This window comes from Danio rerio, chromosome 3 (genome assembly GCF_049306965.1).
Source record: "Danio rerio strain Tuebingen ecotype United States chromosome 3, GRCz12tu, whole genome shotgun sequence".
Lineage (NCBI taxonomy): Eukaryota > Metazoa > Chordata > Actinopteri > Cypriniformes > Danionidae > Danio > Danio rerio.
In genome coordinates this window covers 17,735,935-17,757,500 of record NC_133178.1, presented here as the reverse complement: position 1 = coordinate 17,757,500, position 21,566 = coordinate 17,735,935, and the positions used below count along the sequence as shown (strand labels likewise).

Genomic DNA, 21,566 nt, shown 5'->3' with positions numbered 1-21,566 from the left:
GGCCCAGCTTCCGGTGCTTAGACTGTAGCTCTGCACAAGACGTTTCGCCAGTGGAGAAATGGTCGTACCCATCTGAGCCTGGCTCTCTCTAGGTTTCTTTCTTCACTTTTGACAAATTGGTGAAGTTTTTTCCTCGCCACTGTTGTCACTAGATTGCATGGTTCGGGATCTGTAGAGCATCGATGGATCTGCTCTTCAGTGTTTGGACTTTCAGAAGTGATTATTAAACCACACTGAACTGAGCTAAACTGAACTGAACTTAAACTTTAAAACTGAACTACATTTCTTTAATTTATTATGATCTTTTATGTGAACCTGCTTTGACATCTACATTGTACATCGCTATACAAATAAAGGTGAATTAAATTGAATTGAATTTTTGTGCAAAACAACAAAAGGTGGGCCCTATAGTATCTGGTAGTATAGTATACCTCAGAGATGCAATGTCAGACACAATGCACTCAATGGAGCTAGTGACGTCACTGTGAGGGGTAGGGTTAGGTGTGGGCATTAAAAAACATTGCATGCAGGCCAACAGCACCAAGCCTGCATCTTGACCTCTCTCCAAAAGAAAAGTGAAAAATACAAAAGATGTGTAATGAAAACTTTAGGTGTTATAGTTCTGGGGTCCATTTATTTGTATTTTGTAGATACTGACATTCAAAATGTTTTGTTTCATATAGTGGCGTTTCACATTTCCACTTTTTACATTTACATTTAGTCATTTTACATTTAGTCATTTAGCAGACGCTTTTATCCAAAGCGACTCTTTACAATTCCAATTGTCTCATTACAAATTCAGCTGAATGGCATTGTGCCGGCATGTGGCAAAATAAACGCATACTTATCTGGCCATTTAACTTTAAACTGTCTATTCTCTGAATCAAGATTTTTTTTCTGTGAGACCAACATCTTCATACAATCACACGATCGCTTTGCTGCAGTGCATTAAAGCAGGTACATGCATGATTAGACCGCTTGATCACTTGAAGCCTTGTATGAGCCTTGTAAGCACTGGGTGTCATGACAGAAGAGTTAGTAGGAACTTGAATATTAATAACTTTGAATATTTTGCCATTGAATTTATTTCAGCCTGTATTTTTTACAAAATTACAAACAACTAAACTTTGTAACCCTCGATACACAAATGTATTATACGCTTTTAATCAATGGACCAGATGCTCAGAAGTCTAAATTCCTCCAAAGAGAGAGAAGATACAACAACAGTGAAGGACTCGGACACAGAGGTAAGAATAATAAAAGATTGTATTGTAAAATGTTCACAGAAATATAAAAAATAAAAATAAAAATAAATAAAACAAATTCTAGGTTTTTTTCACACTTATCTAATGACCTCAATCTTATTTACACTCTCTAATAACACTTCTCTTTCTTCACAGGGTTTTATGGCTATATCACTAATAAGGTAAGTTAATATAATGTTATTTTCTGTTTTTCTATTGTTAAGGCTAATATTATATTTTGGTTACTATTATAACAATAATATAATACTAATATACTAATAACAATACTATATTAAAGGTTTGTAAGTGAAAGTTAATAATACAATATTAAAATTGTATTATTATTTAACATATAATCAAGATTTCCCTTCTTAAACCAGTTAACCTCTCTCTATAAAGATTCAAAAATTTCAACGAATTAACACTCTAAAGGAACAATGTACAAATAAAATAAAAATGAAAATAAAACATTCACTTAAAACATTTCAAAATGTTCCAAAAGTCCAGTAAAGGTGATAAACTTTCAAAAAGAATCTTTTGCAAAACAACTAGGTTGCAAATTCAGTTCTAGAGTTCCAGGATGTTGCACTTGTGAGTGTGTTGTAAATTTACACTCCTACCATGACGCTGAATAGGTTTTACTTTGTATCTTTCCAACAGGTGTTTCCAAAGAATCCACTTAATGGTAGGCTCGCCAGTCCAACTCCACAATGAGACACGCCGATGGAAGTTGAGACAATCCAAATCCAGAAAAGAGTTCAAACTTCAATTAATTCGAATCCAGAGCAGATCACATCCAGCAACTGACGTCAATAGAACATCTCACCGATGAAAAAACAGAAGAAGATGCACAAACGAACAAAACCAAACAAAAAAAAAAAACCTGGCCAAGGAAATCATTCAAAATCAAAACGAAACAAACAGGAAAACTCCAGGTGGCACTCGTGTGCAGATTTCACTCTCAGAGACAAATCTTGTTTTTTTCTCTCTCAATCCTTCATTAAAAATATATGATTGAAATCATGTCAGCATCTTATTAATGGTCAATTTTCACAGTTAATACGCATTAAAACATTAAAAAATGTAAATCTAATAGTTATATTACTGTTATTAATATAAAGACTTACATCTCTGCTTTCCCTTGCGAACACTGAATCACCATAGCAACGGTAAACACAAGCTAACAGACAAGCGAGATTTGTTATTGTTTGGAAAGCTGATCTGCTGCTATAGTGTAAGGCACGATGATGTCATTCTAAAGCACTATTCCCTTGAATGCTGTATAATACTCTATTATAAATTATTTATATAAGTAAATAATTTTAATGTACATTATTTAATTGAGTATTCTGCCAATGTTTTTTCCTTATATTTCTATTTGCTCTATTGCTGTATACTACCCACTAGTAACCTGGGTTACATGTTGATTTACAAGGTTTATGCGTTTATCAATGAAGGAAATCCACAATTTGAATCCTTTACGCATGGTCTTGCAATACGAAATGGAATCGTAAAAACGCATTTTACAGCTTTATTAAATATTAATACGAGTTTGTACATGCTCCATATTGCCTCTAATTAAAGAACACAAAATATTTACTGGGAGCTGTAGACAACAGTTGCAATATTTTACTGCAATGTTTCAAAGAGATGGAAAGTAAATAAACCCCAGGCAGATAGAAAGCAAGTAAAAGCATTTTACAACTGTGTGCATGCAAAGTACATGAACGTATTTTCAGTCGTTTTAACATGGATGAAAGAAAGAAATGAAAATGAATTTTAAAAAAAAACACCATTTTTAAATTTAGCTGAATTAGCAGAAACGTAGCTTCGGGTGATGTTTGGTTGCAATATTTAAATTAAGCTTATAAAACTTGTATCAAAGTTTGCACAACAATCTCTAGCAGCGCAACTCTTTTCAGTGCTAATAGTAATAATTACTTCTAAGCAGCAAACCAGAATAATAGATGATTTCTAAAAATAAAATAAAAAAAGGGGGGGGGGGGTGCAAAACTGAAAATATACAGCTTTGCATCAATCCATGGACAGTTTAAAATTCTGGCGGTATGATAACCTAGGATACAAATACCACGGTTTGTTAATACTGCTCTTAAATAAGTTTTTTTAAGAAAAAAACATTTTCCCATTTTCCCAACACAATCTATTTTAATTTTAAGAAAATTTTCAAATATTTTGGAAACGGATGCTTCAACAAAGGTTCTACAAGAAAGACGTGAATTCTACATCATTCTTCATAATTATCAATTCCGCCAATAATAATCAAGCGTGCTATATATAAAAAACTATTATTTTCGCTGTTTATACTGTAGGTGACACAGGCAAAGTTCCCTTCGCCCTCCCCACCACCACCACCAGGTTGGGCCCTTGTTTTTCCTGGGGGTTGGCCTTGCCCTGCCAGCTCTTCAAGAGATCTGCATCATCAATGGGGCTTATACCAAAGGACTATACAAAAAAAAAAAAGGACAGCAACCGAAATTACAATGTTTTATGCTTTCCCAATAAATGTTAAAACGTTTATCTGTCTCCCAAGTCTTTCCGGTAGAACAGTAAACATGTCTGGCTAAATAATTAAACTAAATAATTGACTTCAGCTGTCTTCATTAGTTTTAAAAATCAGATTACTTTGGATAACTTTCTTTTCTTTGGATATAAAGTAAGCCACTGCACGGTTCAGGTCTGTAGCATTCTTGGATATTGGTTTATAAGTGATTTGCTTTTCAGATATTTGCTGAATCGTGAGCTGACCAGTAACTTTTAATGTGGAGACGTCTTTTTTGCTGTAGATACTGTTGCCTCGACTGGTTTCAAGGTTTACCATAGTTTGGAAATGTCATCATCCCATGCCTTATTGCATCACAGGAATGACTGACATTTGTAAATATATGCAAACAGAAAAGTCATTTGGACTGTGATATTATTTTGCTATATTAATAATTGTACAGTATTTTATTTAATAAATGCAGCCTCTGTGATCATATAATAACTGATTGTAATACGCAAAGCTAGGTGTCTCCAGTTGTTTCTGGGCAGTGGTTTTCTGCCACTCTGCTTTCAGTGTCCAAACCGAAGAGGCTCCTCACGAGTCCAATGCCCTAATTAAAATGGATGAACATTGCTGCTATCGGCCTACTATCATTTGTCAAACCCGTGCCGTGCTTTGACAAGCAAAGTAGAAATAATTGCCTTTTAGTGTAATGCTACAAATTCCAGTTATCCAAGGTGAGGCGCGCTGGCGCTCTGAGTTGCCAGATTGTGTGGAACTAAACGTTGGCTGACGTTGCCTTTCCGATCAGCAGCTGCTCACAAGGCAAAGCCGTGCCCGTTCCTCCTTTCCGTCCATCACAATCAAGTTTAACTATTTAAACGCTGATATGATCATCGTTTTCCCTTAATTTAACCATCAATCTGTCATCGTTTTATTGCCGCCGGTATTCGCTGCAACATTTTTGGTCCGGGAAAAAGTTTCACTGTGCAGGCGCCAAAACAGCACCATCTGTCTCCTCTCGACCACTGTTGGTGGCACAGAAAGCAATATCCATCCATGCCACGTCAGGAGTGAGTCAGGACCACAGAGGAGAGGAAAACATACGGAGGAAAACATGGATTGGATGGTACTTCTTTGTCCGTATAGCCATAGCATCCATGTTCAGCGTCATCTCTAAATTTAGGAATCAGTTAGCATGGTCAACAAGTGTTTTAAATTTCTCTAGCTGTTTAAGCCTTCATGTTTTAGCAACAATTAATGGTCACATTTAAGAAACTAATTTAAATATTTATCAATTTTAAATCAATAACAAACATTTTTTACTGTAATCAAATGATTCCATGAAGAAAAAGCCCTTAAAAAGCTCTTTGTAATGGAATTTTTTCATAGGTTTTAATCGCAAAAAATGTATGTTGTAACGCTTATGCTGTTTTAACACTTATGTAGACTAACAATTTCTACTGCCTTTAAGCAATAATGAGTTCTAGTCAAGACTTTAAATAATTCCTGTCATTCCAATGAGGTCAGTTCTCCTATTTTATGTTCATTTTATAAATAAACTGATTGTGTTTATTCTAATAAAATGCATTTACATTACATTTTACATTTTTATGCATCTGTGGCTGCATAGTAATATGCTCTTTCTTTATAAGAGAAAAATCACAGTGATTTGCCACTTGGTTTCTAGAGAAAGCTAGATAGTGTCATGTTTTTCAGACAAAAATCCAGTGTAGCAGTATCGAGATTTGTGAAATTAAATTGAAACTGATAAATAGTCTCTGCAAAACGTTTTCTCTTTCTCTCTTTAGTGTAGATTATTAACCTGTAGTCACTTAATACTGATTGATTACAACACAAAATTTATTTGAGTGACTCAGTGAACCTTAACAATCCCAACACAACCAATTTCATGATTGGTACAATCAATCATGAAAAACTCTTTTTAAGATAGCTGATCGCTAGTTGTGCTTTACCTTATTGTGAACCACAAGGTATCAACATGGAAACCTCAAAAAAAAACTTCCTAATGGCCTAAAAACTAGGATAACTCATCAACATGAATTTGGAGAAGGATACAAAAAGCTATCACAAAGGTTAAAGTCTCTATCTCCACAATTAGAAATATAGTAAGAAAATGGAAGGCCACAGGAACAGTTCAGGTGAAGGAAAGATGTGGTAGGCCAAAAAAAAACTGAAAATCAAAGGCGAAGAATGGTAAGAATGGTCATAAATCTGTAAAAAAAAATTGTAATTTGCTATTTCAAAGAAAAATTTATGTCTTATTTATATAAAGGGTTAAATGCAGCAATACAATGGCAAAAGCATTGAGATGTTCAAAACTTTCTGATATTTATTTATCATTGCTCATTATTTATACAAGTTGGTGCTAATACAATCCATTTAGATTTACTGTTATTCTGTTATGAAGATACTTTATTTTTTTTAACAATTATAAAAAAAATTATTCTTTAGGTTCTGGAATGTGAAAATATTATTTAGATTTTCTGTGCACTATGAGGGTTAAAATGGCTCTTTTTTGTGAAAATTGATTAAACACATAATGCAGCACAATGATACAGAGCAGAATCGAATGTTCACCCCAGACTATATTTACATTACCTGACAATAGTCTTGTAGTCAATCTTAGCTGTAATTGCAACAAATAATATCTTGACTTCAAGTTAATCATTTGGAAAATGGGCAGAAGGTGGATTTTTCAAATGAATAATCAGTTGAACTGCATCCAAATCATTACTAATACTGCAGAAGACCTATTGCAACCCACATGGACCAAATATTCTCACAGAAATCAGACAAGTTTGGTGAAGGAAAAATCATGTTTTGGGGTTGCATTCAGTATGGGATGCATGCAAGAGTTCTGCAGAGTGGATGGGAACATCAACAGAGTATCAACACATTTGTGCTGCCCATTATATTACAAACCACAAGAGAGGGTAAATTCTTCATCAGGATAGCGCTCCTCATACTTCAGCCTTCACATAAAAATTCCTGAAAGCAAAGAAGATTAAGGTGCTCCACGACTGGCCAGCCCAGTCAACAGACATTACATTATTGAGCATGTCTGGGGTAAGATGGAGGAGGTTGCATTGAAGATGAAACCAAAGAATCTTGATGAACTCAGGGAGTCCTGCAAGAACGTTTTCTTTCCCATGCCAGATGACTTATTTAATATGTATGAATGCAATCCTCCAAGCTCATGCATGTGAGACATCCACAATATTAATTATTTTTCGACAAGTGACAAGACTTTGTCTAAGCGAAGCCAGACCTTACTGTCCAAATCAAATAAATTAAAAATCAAGGCATGATCCTATTTTATTTTGTTAAAATAAGCATAATCTAGAGGCTTTTGCCTTTTATACAAGCCACTTCTGATAGCAAATGATCTACTAGAAGGCAAGTTATGATTTGTTCCTCCTAAAACTTGCATAGGCGACAAGACTTTAGTCAGGTAGTGTACATAATGCAAACTTTTACTTAGGTTTAAGAAGATTATCCTGCTCTAGCATTTATTTAAAAACAATTAAGAAACAAAATTCCATAAACAAAACAGAGTTTTAGTTTAATAAAAACAAAAAGAATTGCCTTATCTTGTGCACCCTTATCAGCAACAATGTAGTTTTGACAGTATTTTTTAAAGGAATTATTTAAAATTAGTTGAACTTAATTGTTTTAAACAACTTAATTGTTTTATGGTCAATTAAAAAACACTTAAATTTGTAAAAAAATAAAAATAAAAAAGGACAACATGAAGCAATTGTGTGAATCCCAGCATGTTTTACAGTGACTGGTCAGTATCTCAGTAACAGGTTAAGATGGGGCTAAGAGAAAGCCGACATGTCAATTTCACTAAACAATAGCTTTTAATTAACTGTCAGACTGTAAACAGTTTTTAATTAAGACTGACTAAATATACAATGCATCCTTCTGTGCAGCTATTTGATTAATCAAATGATTTAGATATTCTGATGTCCATCTACAAAAAGAAGAACATGCTACTGCCTCCAGTTCAAAGCAAGATGAGAGGAGAGTCAATAAAGGGATGGTTGATACTTTCTGGAGAACAGCTGTTGGGCAGCAGGCGAGTTTCCCCCCGTGAGCATCTGCCATTGCAAATTGATTACCCAGGGGTAGAGCCGCCTGCGCCACCCGCTCCAGACTAATCGCATCTGTTGCTTTGATTAAGAGGAGAACAAGCGCTCTGCCTGGACCTGGACCACTGAGAAACTTAAAACTCCTGCAGGTAAGAGAGAGAAATAAAATAAAATATAATATACACATTACAAGTATATTCATTCATTCATGTTCTTTTCGGCTTTACAAATTACAAATATAGAAAAAAAGTAAAAATAAATAAATAAATAAATAAAACTTTCAAATGAAATATCCAGTGTTTTTCTGGAGATTATGTATATAGGTACAGAAACAAGGTTGTTGCATTTTGTTTGGAAATAAAATCCAGGTTGACGTCAGAACCCAACGTCAGGCCAACGACAATATTCAACGTCTAACCTAAAAATCAACCAATCAACTTCTAGTGATGTTATAGCTTGACGTTTGGACATTACCACTATGACATCTATCAGATGTTGGATTTTGGTTGCCATACCTAATGTCAGTATTTGGCATCAAAATGACATTGGCTAAAGATGTCGGCTCATTGTTTTTAGTCACTTTCCAACACAAACTAAAATCAACCAAATATCAACACCATCTGATGTCGTTATTAGATGTCAAAATAACCTTGTTCTTTAGACGGTGGCTAGATATTGAATTTTGGTCACCTGATGTCACAACCTAAATCTAACCTATTATTAACATAATAGTATAACATGATAATAGGTAACAATGTTGTGTACCTGCTGGGATGGTTTGAATTATCTTTAAATCGTACAGTCAACATCCTTAACCTCACAAGCAATGAAAAAACTGTCACTCTATTAAGGTTAAACTTCCCAATGACTCTGTTCAGACCTGAGGTTCCTGGTCATCTCTAATCCCAACATGACAATGCAGATGCACATGGTAATATTGATACTGAAATGAAACGCAGCTCTACAACACTGACAAATAAATCAATGGATGCAAACAATTGCAACAAGTGGTTGCAAACAATTTATATGGGCTGAATTTAAACAAACAAAAGAAGTTGAACATTACTAAATTTAATTTGTTCATTTAAATTAAGCTCTTACAAAGTGTTTGCAACCACTTACCCCAAAACAATTTAGTAAATCCAATGAATAATTTTTTCAGTACACTTGACTTTTTCACATAAGCGATTTAAGATTTAAACAAGGTCCCCAGGTAATCGCAAAAAAACTCTACTAACATATCTCGATCAGGTCCTGTCCCCTATAGAGTAGGGATTATTTAAATTCTGGAGATTATGCTATCATTTCTCTCACTCAATTGGCCACCGGTTCCTGTTCGCCTCAACTTCAGAACAGCCATAGAATAGCACTATAAAACGCACAGAAAAAAAGACAATCGATACCCAACCTCTGAGTTCTTAATTACACTGAGATCGAACGTCACCTAGGATGAATCCACAAATTAGATGCAGCTGTTCCCCCAAGAGCACTTAGCAATTCACCCACTTAAACCACTGGAAATAATTAGCCACTAACTGAATAAGTCTCTCCTAAAATACTGAAATTCTTCCCCGGCGCCCCTAAAGACCTCTTCAATTTAGAGGATCAAATCGCACCTGCCAGACCTAAAACGCTCAAGAAAATAAAGCAAAAAAAAAAAAAAAAAAAAAGGTCAAATATGTTGTATGTTTTCTGACACTATATGATTTCATCCTCATGATGAAGGCTTTTTGAGTTAATCGCTAGGTTAACTTAAGGTGTAGTAAAGTGTTCAAGGACTGCATTAACAGATCAATATCATTGCCAATTACTTCCTGTTCTCATCTAGTCGCACCCAACAAGGTCTTAATGAAAGTGGTGTCCTATAACACTTCACACTACTGTATGCTAATGTGCAAATATAGATTTTTTGTAATTGATTCTCTGGAAACACAATGCTTTGCGCGTGAAGAGCAAACATGCAATGATTAATTTGCTCATTATTGCTGTGCTCGTTTCACTTGGTTTATCGCCAAAACGCTCTTTCCCGAGGGGGGAAAACAAACATGTAGGGCGGGGGGGGGGGTTGGGGGGGGAGGGGATCATGACATTGCATGACAAAACTGACATTGCGATATTTCGTTTTTCTGCAATATATATATATATATATTTGTATAAACTATCAAATTTCAATTAATCTTTCTTTCTATAGCGCTTTTACAACGTAGATTGTGTCTTTTAATTGTGTGATTTAATTTCACTGCTGAAAGTCCAAACACTGTGGAGCAAATCCATCGATGCGCAACTCCTCAAGTCCTAAACCATGCAAGCCAGTGGTGAGGAACAAACTTCACCAACTGACGAAAGTGCAGGGAGAGGAAAAAAAAGAAAGAGAGAGAGAGAGAGCGAGAGAGAGAGAGAGAGAGAGAGAGAGAAAGAGAGAGAGAGAGAGAGAGACAGACAGACAAAAAAAAAAAAAAAAAACAGGCTCAGTTAGGCACGACAGTTTCTTCTCTGGCCAAACTTCTTGTGCAGAGCTGCAGCCTGGGCGCCAGAGGCTGGAGAACACTGGACGTCCATTGTGGAGAATCTGAAGGTGGGAGAAGTCACCGGCTGGTGTAAAGGCTGGCTCTTTAGGATCAATGTGAAGACTCTTCTGTCTTTCAGGAACCAGTCTCCTGCTCTCTACTTCTCTATGACCACCACAGCATCTGCTCAAAATACGGCCTGGTCCAGGCTTATGGAAACCTCGGGAAACAGACCAACATAAGCGCAGATGCCGTTCAAATGTCTTTTGGGAAGTGTTCCCGGCTCCGGTTGCCCTAAATAATGCAGACCAACAATCCTTTAGAGGATTTGGATTTCAACAGCATTTGGGTTTTGTGTGTATGGCAATGCAAAGACATGTGTCTTTAATCTAGTTTTAAACTGACAGAGTGTGTCTGCTTTCCGAACTGTGCTAGAAAGGCTGTTCCAGAGTCAGATATGAGAAAGATCTACCGCCTACAGTTGATTTTGACATTCTGGGAATAATCGATACAAATTACAATAAAAAATTATCCCAAAAATATTTTTTAATCAAACAAATCAAAGCACGGATGAAAACAATATGGAACAAGCATATTAATAAAATAAATAAATATTTTACAAATATTTAAGAATCAAACATCCCTATTTTATCAATGATGACACAATTCATCTTTGTTAAAGATGACAAACTTTATAATTTATTTTTAATTTGGCTTGAAATCATAGTCACAGGCTTTAAAAACACATCCAAACACAAATCTTTCACACTATTAGATAAGAGATAAACTTTGCCATGACTCCACAAATCACATCTTATAAACTTTTTTCCTGGTTTACCCAATTTCACACTGCAGATCTGCACATTACGATATCGATGCTGAAACTATATATTGTGCAGCCCTACTTTTATGCGAACACATTTGTTAGTTATTCAAATATTTTATGTCATGTAATGAAACAGGGTGATTATTTTGGGAGAACAATAAATTTTCCTATTTTCCTGCAATAAGTCATAATCTAAGCTTGGACTACTTCTGACTTTTTAAATCAAGCAACATCAAAGTCAATATTACAAAACCAATTCTTTTATTTAAATAAAACACTTCTGCATTGAGAGAATGTTTTAGTATCTTTTTTTGCATTTGCTGTTTCAAAGCTAATAAAACAGCATACAAATAGACAATAAAATATTTTTTTTTTATGAGAGATTGATCCAGCATCAGTATACTTAGTATTCCAGTACTTGAAAATGGACTCATTCACCCATAAACAATAGAAGCAACAAAGAAACATCATATCAGTTCGATGTAATTTCATGAATGACACAGTTAAAGAGACAAAAAAGCTGCAATATTACTGCAGACAGAAATGACTGCATCAGGGAAATGACTTATTAGCCTTTAATAAAACTGACTTTCCCTTTAGTTGCTGAAAGACCTTTTCTCAGGCATTTGTCTGACACCATAAATCCTAGTTTCACGTCAGTAGAGCAGAAATTGATATTTCATTTTTTTGAGAAAAGTAGCAGATCAGAAACTACAGTTTCAGCTAAAAATATTTTTAATACTCTACTGAGGGGTGATGCGGTGGCTCAGTGGTTAGCACTGTCTTCTCACAGCAAGAAGGTCACTGGTTTGAGCTTCAGCTGGGTCAGTTGGCATTTCTGTGTGAAGTTTGCATGTTCTTCCCGTGTTAGTGTGGGTTTCCTCCAGGTGCTCCGGTTTCCCCCACAGTCCAAAGACATGCACTATAAGTGACTTAAATTAACTAAATTGGCCGTAGTGCAGGGATGTCAAACCCAATTCCTGGAGGGCCGCAGCCCTGCACAGTTTAGTTCCAACCCTGCTCTAACACACTTACCTGTAGGTTTCAAACAAGCCTGATGGACTCCGTTTGATCAGGTAGTGTGTGAATTAGGCTCGAGCGGTAATACTGTAAACCACGGTATCTAAAATAGCAACGGTATTAGTTTTTATTTCGATTATTGGTTATACCGTCATAAAAAAACAATGCATTTACACAGGAGACAAGGATTAAATATTAAATATAATTTATTTAATGCCTAAACATGCGTAGGCAGCGTGTAGGAGAAAGAGAAAGATGGAAAAAAGTAGAGAGTCTTGCACCAAGTGACCTGGTCTCGAAAAAGACTTTGACTGAACCAGAAGGGAGAGGCGGTAAATAAGGTTGAGGCAATTTGCAAATTGTGCAACAAAAACGTGACCGCGAGAGGTGGAAATACCTCAAACCTAAGGTTGCATATCCAAAACTACTATCCACTAACTGCTGCGAAGATGGTCCAGAGTTCATTCAGTGCAGTGCAACAGTTTCAATGCCTCCCAATGTAGGTCCAACAACATCTAGGTCCACTGCCAGTAGGCAGCCAAGGATAATGGAGGCCTTCGGTAAAACAACAAAGTACAAAAGGGACCTTTGGAAAATCTGTACTGATGCAGTGACAAAATACTTGAAGGAAATGGTCTCTTTTCACAAAGCGGAAAAAGTCCTTACAGTACATGGTAACATTTAATTGTTTTGTGTGCGCGTTTCTGTGTAAAAACGCTTCTGGGTGTTTATGTTCATTTAATTCCTGTTGACTGTTGTGATATGCACTTTTATAAACTGCTACTTGTTGATAATAAAAGTTGTTATTTTGTTGTTGTTTCAGTATTAGTGTTTGGTATTCAGTGTCTGACCGGTTTAGGCACAAGCCAACAGTTTGGTGATGCTGTCTGAGCCTTACTTCATATTTTTTTCTTTTTATTCACCGTAATACCGTATATCTAAGTAAAATAGAGAGTTTAAACTTTATCAAAATCTGGATACCACCCAAGCCTAGGGTGAATGAGGATGTTTTTTCAGTACTAAGTTGCTGCTGGAAGGGCCTCCGCTGTGTAAAACATATGCTGGATAAGTTGGCGGTTCATTCCTCTGTGGGGACCACTGATCAATAACAGGACCAAGCCGAAGGAAAACTAATGAATGAATTTTCCACTGAAAAAAAAAAAAAGTCACCTACACCTTGAATGAGCTGAGAGTAGGAACAGATTATATTTTACTTTGTTTTGTGTGTTTAGATAGGAGGTTTGAACAAAAAGCTTTTAAAAATATTATATCAACATTATTTAAATATACATTTTCAAATCACAGTTTCAATGAATAATTTAGTGACTCATAAAACTTAATTACCAGTGTTTTGAACAAATCTCTTGAAAATATTATTCAGTGTTCAAACTTTTAATGGGATAAAGTAGGGCTGCACGATAATGAACAAATCTGACATTGCAATATTTCGTTTTTGTGTGATATACATTGCGATATGAATACAATTTTGTTGCATTCAAGCAGCAGGAGAGAACAGAACATAAACATGTTTGCATATGAGCCCCTGCGTAATGCATATTTCATCTGTCCTTGACACCCAGTAACAACCTCCAGTCTCGAGTCTAATTTAATCTTATTATCAAGGGTGCTGTTTTTCATTCTGCAGACATCTCTACTGAGCAAACCTCTCTCACATGCCCAATTATTTCAGATAACACAGGTAAAGCATGAATAATTAAAAATGCATACTATATACACACCCACATTTGAGTACAATGGAAATGGTTTCATTGCATTCGTTTTTGTCCACTCTTTTAATTCAGTCAAGCCATGAACTATACCAGGAGTGCAAATGAACTTTCCTCTGCTCTTCCAATTAAAGGAGGAAGGTGTGTCATTTATTGATCTGCGTGTGTGAGTGACAGCTGAACTGCGGAGACTTGATTTAAATGGACATTTCCTAGAGGAGGAAAATCAGGTTGAAGAACGAAAAGTCTCTGAAAAGGTTTAAACGTACCTAAAAACAAAAGTCTTCATGTCATTGCATTACATAACAAAATATCAACCGAGGCTTAATGGACTAAAATTAAATCAACACTACACGATAACTAGCAAAACTTAAAAAAAATAAATTAATTAATTAAAAATAAATTTAAAAAAAGAATAAAAAAAAACATTTAAAAGCTGAACTAAACACTAGAGGTGGCAAAACACCAACAACTTTTAATCCGTTTCATGTAAACATTCGGTTCAAGATTATAAATGAATGCAGATTGCTATGAATTTTTATGATGAAACAATTTGTAAACTCAAATATGTAAATATTTTCCCAATTCAATCTCATATTTCTATTTAAATGGCTTTTAAATGTAGTAAATGCGATAACATTGTACTTGTACTAAAGTATATGGTTTGGCAAGAGCTTAAAACCCTGCAAAAATAAAAAAGCATGTCTGCTTTGGTAAATAATTTTTTTGAGTGTGTTTTTTACACAATTGGTTAGGTTTTGTGTTGGTGGGATGTTATTATCAAACATGGAATTGTGTAAATGATGTGAATAAATCAACAGGGAACTAAGGACAATTTTTTTCCACAACTGGCTGGAAATTTCCCTCTAAAACCCTAATGAAACACTAGAAGCAAAGTAATGTAATGTTTGAGAAAATATCACCACAGGTGCATAGTTTTCAAAAAATTACTTCTCAAAAGAAGTTTAGGTTTTTTATAATCAAACAGCAGTTAATGGAATGTGGTTAAAGGGATAATATGTTGATTTTTATTTCTTTTTTTTGACTTATGTACTTACATTATCCCAAATGTGTCGAAGAATGTTCGAATCCAGAGAAATCAGCAATTTTATCTATAACACAGACTGTGTGCTGTGTGTTTATGCTAATGAGGTCATACACCCTCAGTTTCTGGTTTGATTTTATTACACACTTTCAAAAATATAGGTACACGAGCTGTCACTGGGGTGGTACCTTTTCAAAAGGTACACATTTGTACTTGAAGGGTCCATATTGGTACCTAAAAAGTATGTATTAGTACCTTTACATTTTCACTTTTGTGCTTTTTAGGTACTAATATGGACCCTTGAGGTACAAATATATACATTTTGAAAAAGTACCACCCCAGTGACAGCTGGCATACCTTTATTTCTGAAAGTGTAGAAAACAGAGAAACACACAAAAAAATGCTTTAATATGGTGTGTGTTTTACTGCATTATAACAGAAGCCTAAAATATATTTAGTATTAAAAAAAACAAAACTGCTTCTCCACAGGAAGTAGATAACTGTGGCATAATAAACGTTCTGCTGCTTTTTTTCCTCCTTGTCAGACTCATTTCTTATGAGCAATTGCTTAAATGTCTTGTTTTACTTACTATACTTCATGCTATATAATGATAATATTGAATAATGCCGAAAGCTCATCTATGACGGTGATTTCAGCAGGAGTGCTGTACACTCTCAGAAAAAAAGGTACAATGAGGGTACAATTTTGTTCCTAGAGGGAACAAAATATATAATTGTACCTTTAAAGATCCCATATTGGTCTTTAGGGTACAATTTTGTACCCAAATGGGCTATAAAGGTACAAATGTCCAGATTTAGGTTTGAAAGGTACATTTTTGTACCTTTTATAGCACATTTGGATACAAAATTGTACCGTAAAGGACCAATTTGGCACCTTTAAAGGTACAATTATATATTTTGTTTCCCTATAGGAACAAAATTGTACCTTCAGCTCATGATAAGATCAAGACACTATATAACACTAATTTAAATGCATTAATACTAAACATTAACACTAAAATACATAATTTAAAAATATAATAAATAAATAAATTGATTGAATTAAATATTTTAATAATTAAATTTTTTTTCATGTATTTAAATTACATTTTTTTCTCAAAAATGTTAATAATTTAATTTATAATTTAATGTAATTTTAATCATTAAAAACGTAAATACTGGTCTTTGCTTACTGTTTAAGACCCTATAGTTTATGGGATGTAGAATAAGAACCATGCAGAGTGACAGCATCTTCATACAGGTGGTGATGTTGCTGTCTCTTTAAGAATTTGGCTTGTTGAGACGTTATAGTAGTGTTTGTTACTGAGGCGGTCCGTCGAGTATGCTGGGTGTTTACACAGAACTTCGCACGCTTTTCAAAGAAAAGTCTATTTTGGAGTCCACACTTTTCAGGTAAGAATGCATTAAAGATATATTTTCAGTCTCATTTTTACATGTGAAGCCGTGTTCTGTTGATTTTGTCTGACTCTCGGGTCTCGGCTTTCCCCCGCTTTTAGTGCTCCGGGCTGGCCTGCAGGATGGAGTTTGCTAAGATGTCTGCTGCTTATTAAAGAAGTTAATACAATGTGATATCGAAGTCACCGAGGGACATAACGTTATAGACGGTGAGTACTATATGCTGTTAGTTTTATCGGTGTAAAAGTTCCCTTTATCGCCTACGTTACGTATTCGCGCCTTATATCTTACGTTACGTTACTGCTTTATTAATAAGTGTTGCCATGGCGGAATATAATCGCAACCCAATTAGCAAAATACACTCGGGCCAGTTGCGGCGGCAAAAGCGAGCCGACGCTGCCGTATCCGTGCACCGGAATCGGGCCGTGAGTAATGTGCGGTGTGGCCCGGAGCTCGCGCGAAGTCTTCATATACCTTGATATAAAACCTTTTGTTATTAATACTGGGAATTTGTAATTATCGATAATGTTTTATATTTTTAGGCCATTTTCTAGCCACGGTTGACCGCTGAAATGTAATTTTAGACGGTTATATAAGTTACACCACCATTTTGTGAAGAAAAAATCACAATTTTGTCACCGACAAAGCGACTGATTATGTAAACGTGGCTAGTTACAAACGTGGCGTACATATCTTCATTTCAGTGTCTAAGTTACATTAATGTTGAGGAGTGTCCACAAACTCTCATGTCCAGAATTGGTGCTTTACTATCGTTTAACGTTATACTTATGTTAATGTAGAGTTATTAACATACCATGTTGTATAAATCGACGTTTTAAGTTATACTTTGTTTTTTAATGTAATAAGTTGTCTCATCTGTTCTGAAACTGGTACCTTGAGCTATTTTACCTATTTTATTAATATCTCAAAATAAATAAATAGTTATTGCTTTATCTTATTGCTTTCCAGAAGTTTTTGAAGTTTCCAATTGTCTTTCAGGACAAGATTGAACAACAGAATGCAGCCTAACAGCATCAGACCAATGAAGGCATGTCATATGAAAGCATGGCTCAGTACAAGATGTAAGTATGTCTCATTATCTATACCATGGTTTTAATGGCTTACATACTATTTTAAATTTGTAGGTTTTTACTTACAAACAACAATAAATGTACACCCACATGTTTAAAATTATTTTCTAGGTTTTCATCGAAAGATGAGAGATCAACTGAAGAATGCTATTGACCTGACTCTAAGGTACTCTTTCTAAACTTTCTCCACTTGATTAATATTATTAAATTCTAGCTTTGGATGGATTCCTTCATATTTGTTTGTATGCCACATCTTATGTTCCAGGAATTGATTTTACAGCAGCACTTCTCATGTTGCCAGCCTTGTTAAGCGAGACACTTCAACATTTCGTTGTGCTCCGGTGCGCATGTTGTTTTCTGTTTAGTATATGCTGTGATAAATGCATTTTATAATGCTTGATATTCTTTATATTAGGATGACGCAGTGGGTAGTGCTGTCACCTTACAGCAAGAAGGTCGCTGGTTCGAGCCTCGGCTGGGTCAGTTGGCATTTGTGTGAGGAGTTTGCATATTTTTCCAGTATTCGTGAGGGTTTCCTCCAAGTGCTCCGATTTCCCCACAAGTATAAAGACATGCGCTGTAGCTGAATTTGGTAAGCTTATTTGTCTGTAGTGTATAAATGTGTGGTGAATAAGTGTGTCTGGATGTTTCTTAATACTGGGTTGCAGCTGGAAGGGCATCTGCTGCATAAAACATGCTGGATAAGTTGGTGGTTCATTCCACTGTGGCAACCCCAGATTAATAAAGGGACTAAGCCAAAAAGAAATTGAATGAATGAATGAAATTTATATTAGTCTTTTAATCTGTGATACTTTTTTTTTTAATCAGTGAATATTAATTATTTGACTTTCTATGCATGTTGATTTTCTCTTCATCAGTGATAGAGTGACTGATATTAATGTAATTATTGCTTTGTCATTTACAGTGAACCATCTTCACCACATCCAACAGTTCAAGTACAGGAGGAGGCCACCGACTGGACAACTGTGTTAACAAGACGAGTCACGGCAGTCTTCAGAGTTGATGGGATTGCGATTGGCCGGGCTGATGATGTGGACGAATATACATTTTTGACATATCCATCTTATTAGAAGATCACCTTGATGTTTCTGCAGTGGAATGTTTTGAATGAACGGCGGACGGTGACAAGCCTCGATCTACTCCAGTTACCAGAGTGATCAACCTTGTTTTTTGTTTCTTTACATGCTCTTGGGATAATCACAATCATCAAGTTACTCCAGCACACTGCTATCATTCATGCATAAAGCAAATTTTTTAAATAACTTGTGGTCCTAATGACTATCAAAGAACATTTTCCAGATATGAGTGCTTTACATGTCATGTTTATCAAAAGCATAAACACATATTGTGTTACAACTAATTACAACTCCACTAAAGGAGTAATCTACTGATGTTGAGGAAGAGGCTACTGATGTATTTGGTTTTCTGCACTGTTGAAGCAATTTATAGAGAAACATTGCCTTCATTCTGAAATTCAGAGAAAATGTTGATGACAAATTATTTATTATGACCGAGTATTCTGACTAAAGACAAATACTTTGGACTTTATAAAGTGCAGTACTTGATGTAGCCTGTGTAATGTGTTTATAAATCTTAAACAGTATTCTTGTGGTCTTTGTATTAAGTGTAGATTATTTAGTTTTTATTCTTATCTAAATTGTTCTTTTTACTGTTTTACATGTCTGCTTTATACTTGCTGTGTAATTTTATTTCTTAACACATTCAGTTGTAAGTTGTAATGAAATATTTCTACATTAATAAATAAAAATGGACATCTGTGAACCAAAATATTTTATTTATTTATTTGTGCATGCAGTCACCAAAGGATCAAAATGCCAGGGTCAGTACCCTGAAAATACTATATAATATAAAAAGGTACATTTTTGTTCCTTCAGTGTCTAGGGTACAAAATTGTCCCTTAAAGGGTACAAATGTAGAAGGTACAATTTTGTACCTTTAAATAGAGGTACAAATTTGTACCCTTAAGGGTACCACCCCAGTGACGGGCCATTTGTACCCTAAAAGGTACAATTTTGTACCTTTTTTTCTGAGAGTGTAGGTTACAAATAAAGACTACAACTGCCATGACTCCACACTCAAGCCTGGTTTATACTTGTGTCGAGTGATTGGCGTGACCCATGGCGGCTGCCCTGCGTGTAGCTGTGCATTTATACTTCTGCGCGCTGTTTGTTTTGCTCTGCAATAACACTTCCAAATCGCTAGCTGACAGTAGGTTCTTATGTTTCTTTGTGTCGAGATTCTATACTGGTGTTTTGTTTTTTCAGAAAGCTACCTTAATGTTCAAGTAGTTAAAACGTATTCATTCAGAGATGGGAATTGGTGGACGTGCAACAACTTTAATTATAAGGTAAACACAAAACTTTCGATTCGATACTTGTAAACATTTGCTCCAATGAGTTTGCATGGCTCTGGGTCCCGGCCACTCTTGTTAGCACTACCAAGCAGACCAATCACAGAGCTTACAATACGCGTCTTTGCGACGTGTAGTTACTTTTTTTGAGAGGTATGTATCAGAGATAATAGCATACTGGGCCTTTATGTCTCTAAAAATGGAAAATTGAAGTCATTTAAAAATCAATAGAACAACAGCAGTTTTGATGTCATTTGGTTTGTGTTACAAAAAAATTACAAAAATTTAAAATCAATCATTCTCCAAAAGTGTCCAAATACTACTCCTGAAAAAAGCAGAAAACAACAAGCTTTCCTTTCTCACCATGTTGGACTATAAAAAGACAAAATGAAAAAGCAAACGTACTGTGTGTTCTCTGAAAATCTTCAATGTGACCAAGAAAATACACTTGAGGAACTCCAGACACTGTACAGCTATTTAATAACTTCGTGCTAAACTTTGTGCCTAGAAATGACACTTTTAACAAGCTTTGGGCTGCTTCTTGTTAGTTGTAAACCATCCTTTATTGTTGGAAGCAACATCACCATGATGTGCTCTTGCTCTCAGTACCTCTGACCAATCAGAACTAACCCAAGGCTATTTTCAACATATGAAAGTGAGGAAATGAAGTGAAAAAAATAAACAGCAAACATTTAGACAGACATGACACTTGAATATTTTCTGTGGCGGGTGATGTAGGAAAGTGCATACGGCTCTTTCATTTTGATTAGTGGAGCTCGGTTACGGACTTGAACAAGACCCAAACCTCACATTTTAAGCTTCAGAGCGTATCCGTTTGTATTACGCACATAACTGACTACTCTTTTGAGGAGAGAAGTGGGCTTGTGTACTTTTCCAAGCAGCCTGGCTTAAAAGTTTGGCTGGGAAGACTCTAAAATGGATAGGAAAACTTTGCAATAAGGACGACACCTGAAGTACATCTGAATGTTAGCGGCATGGAGAAAACACACACACACACACACACACACACACACACACACACACACACACACACACACGTGCGCACACACGCGCACGCACACACGCGAACACACACGCGCACACACACACGCGCACACACACACACGCGCGCGCACACACACTTTACCTCAATTTTTAGCAAATGCATGCAAGGTCTTTCTTCTGCTGGACACAAAAGAAGATATTCTGAAGAATGTTTGGTAACAGAGGATGTTACCCAATGACTTTCATAGAAGGAATATAATATCATTATTAACTGCTTGTTTACCAGCATTATTCAAAGACACCAAATGCTAAAAAAATACTAAGACCAAACAAACAAACAGACAAACAAACAAAAACAAACAAACAAACAAACAAACAAACCAATACTATATAAATAAATTGGGTGTAAAGGACATATGGTGTACAAAAAAAGTTCTAAAATTTCTTTCCCATCAGGATTTTTCAGGGACATCTTTTATGGATAGGGCTTTTCTATAATAAGGCTTTGGAATTAATCGAATTTCAACTTTTGACTGGAATGATTACTGTGCCCTATCCGGCAACCTTTCAGGCAGTCCACATTTTTTCATGAAATTTAGTTTTGTTACTTTAGTATTTCTGTGTGATATTGAGAACTTTAGAATTTCAAGATCTATGAAATGTACAGGTGCA

At 35.5% G+C, this 21,566-nt stretch overlaps 1 protein-coding gene and 1 long non-coding RNA gene across 3 annotated transcripts in view; one reads left to right on the top strand and one right to left on the bottom strand.

The window, feature by feature from the left end:
* Positions 1 to 7,314: 7,314 nt before the first annotated feature.
* si:ch211-198m1.1 overlaps positions 7,315 to 21,566 on the bottom strand; it is a 31,656-nt gene continuing 17,404 nt past the window's right edge. Inside the window, exon 3 of the mRNA NM_001328094.1 lies at positions 7,315 to 8,008. Coding sequence (NP_001315023.1) covers positions 7,678 to 8,008 — 331 coding nt within the window. The 3' untranslated portion in view covers positions 7,315 to 7,677. The remainder of the gene's footprint in view (positions 8,009 to 21,566) is intronic.
* On the top strand, positions 16,303 to 19,306 carry LOC137490529 (uncharacterized). 2 transcript variants are annotated; one of them, XR_011010124.2, is made up of 7 exons: positions 16,303 to 16,403; positions 16,508 to 16,615; positions 17,406 to 17,488; positions 17,609 to 17,663; positions 17,763 to 17,838; positions 17,913 to 18,089; positions 18,423 to 19,306. It is a non-coding gene; the product is annotated as an uncharacterized lncRNA (long non-coding RNA). The 2 variants fall into 2 exon arrangements; XR_012400917.1 differs by lacking the exon at positions 17,913 to 18,089.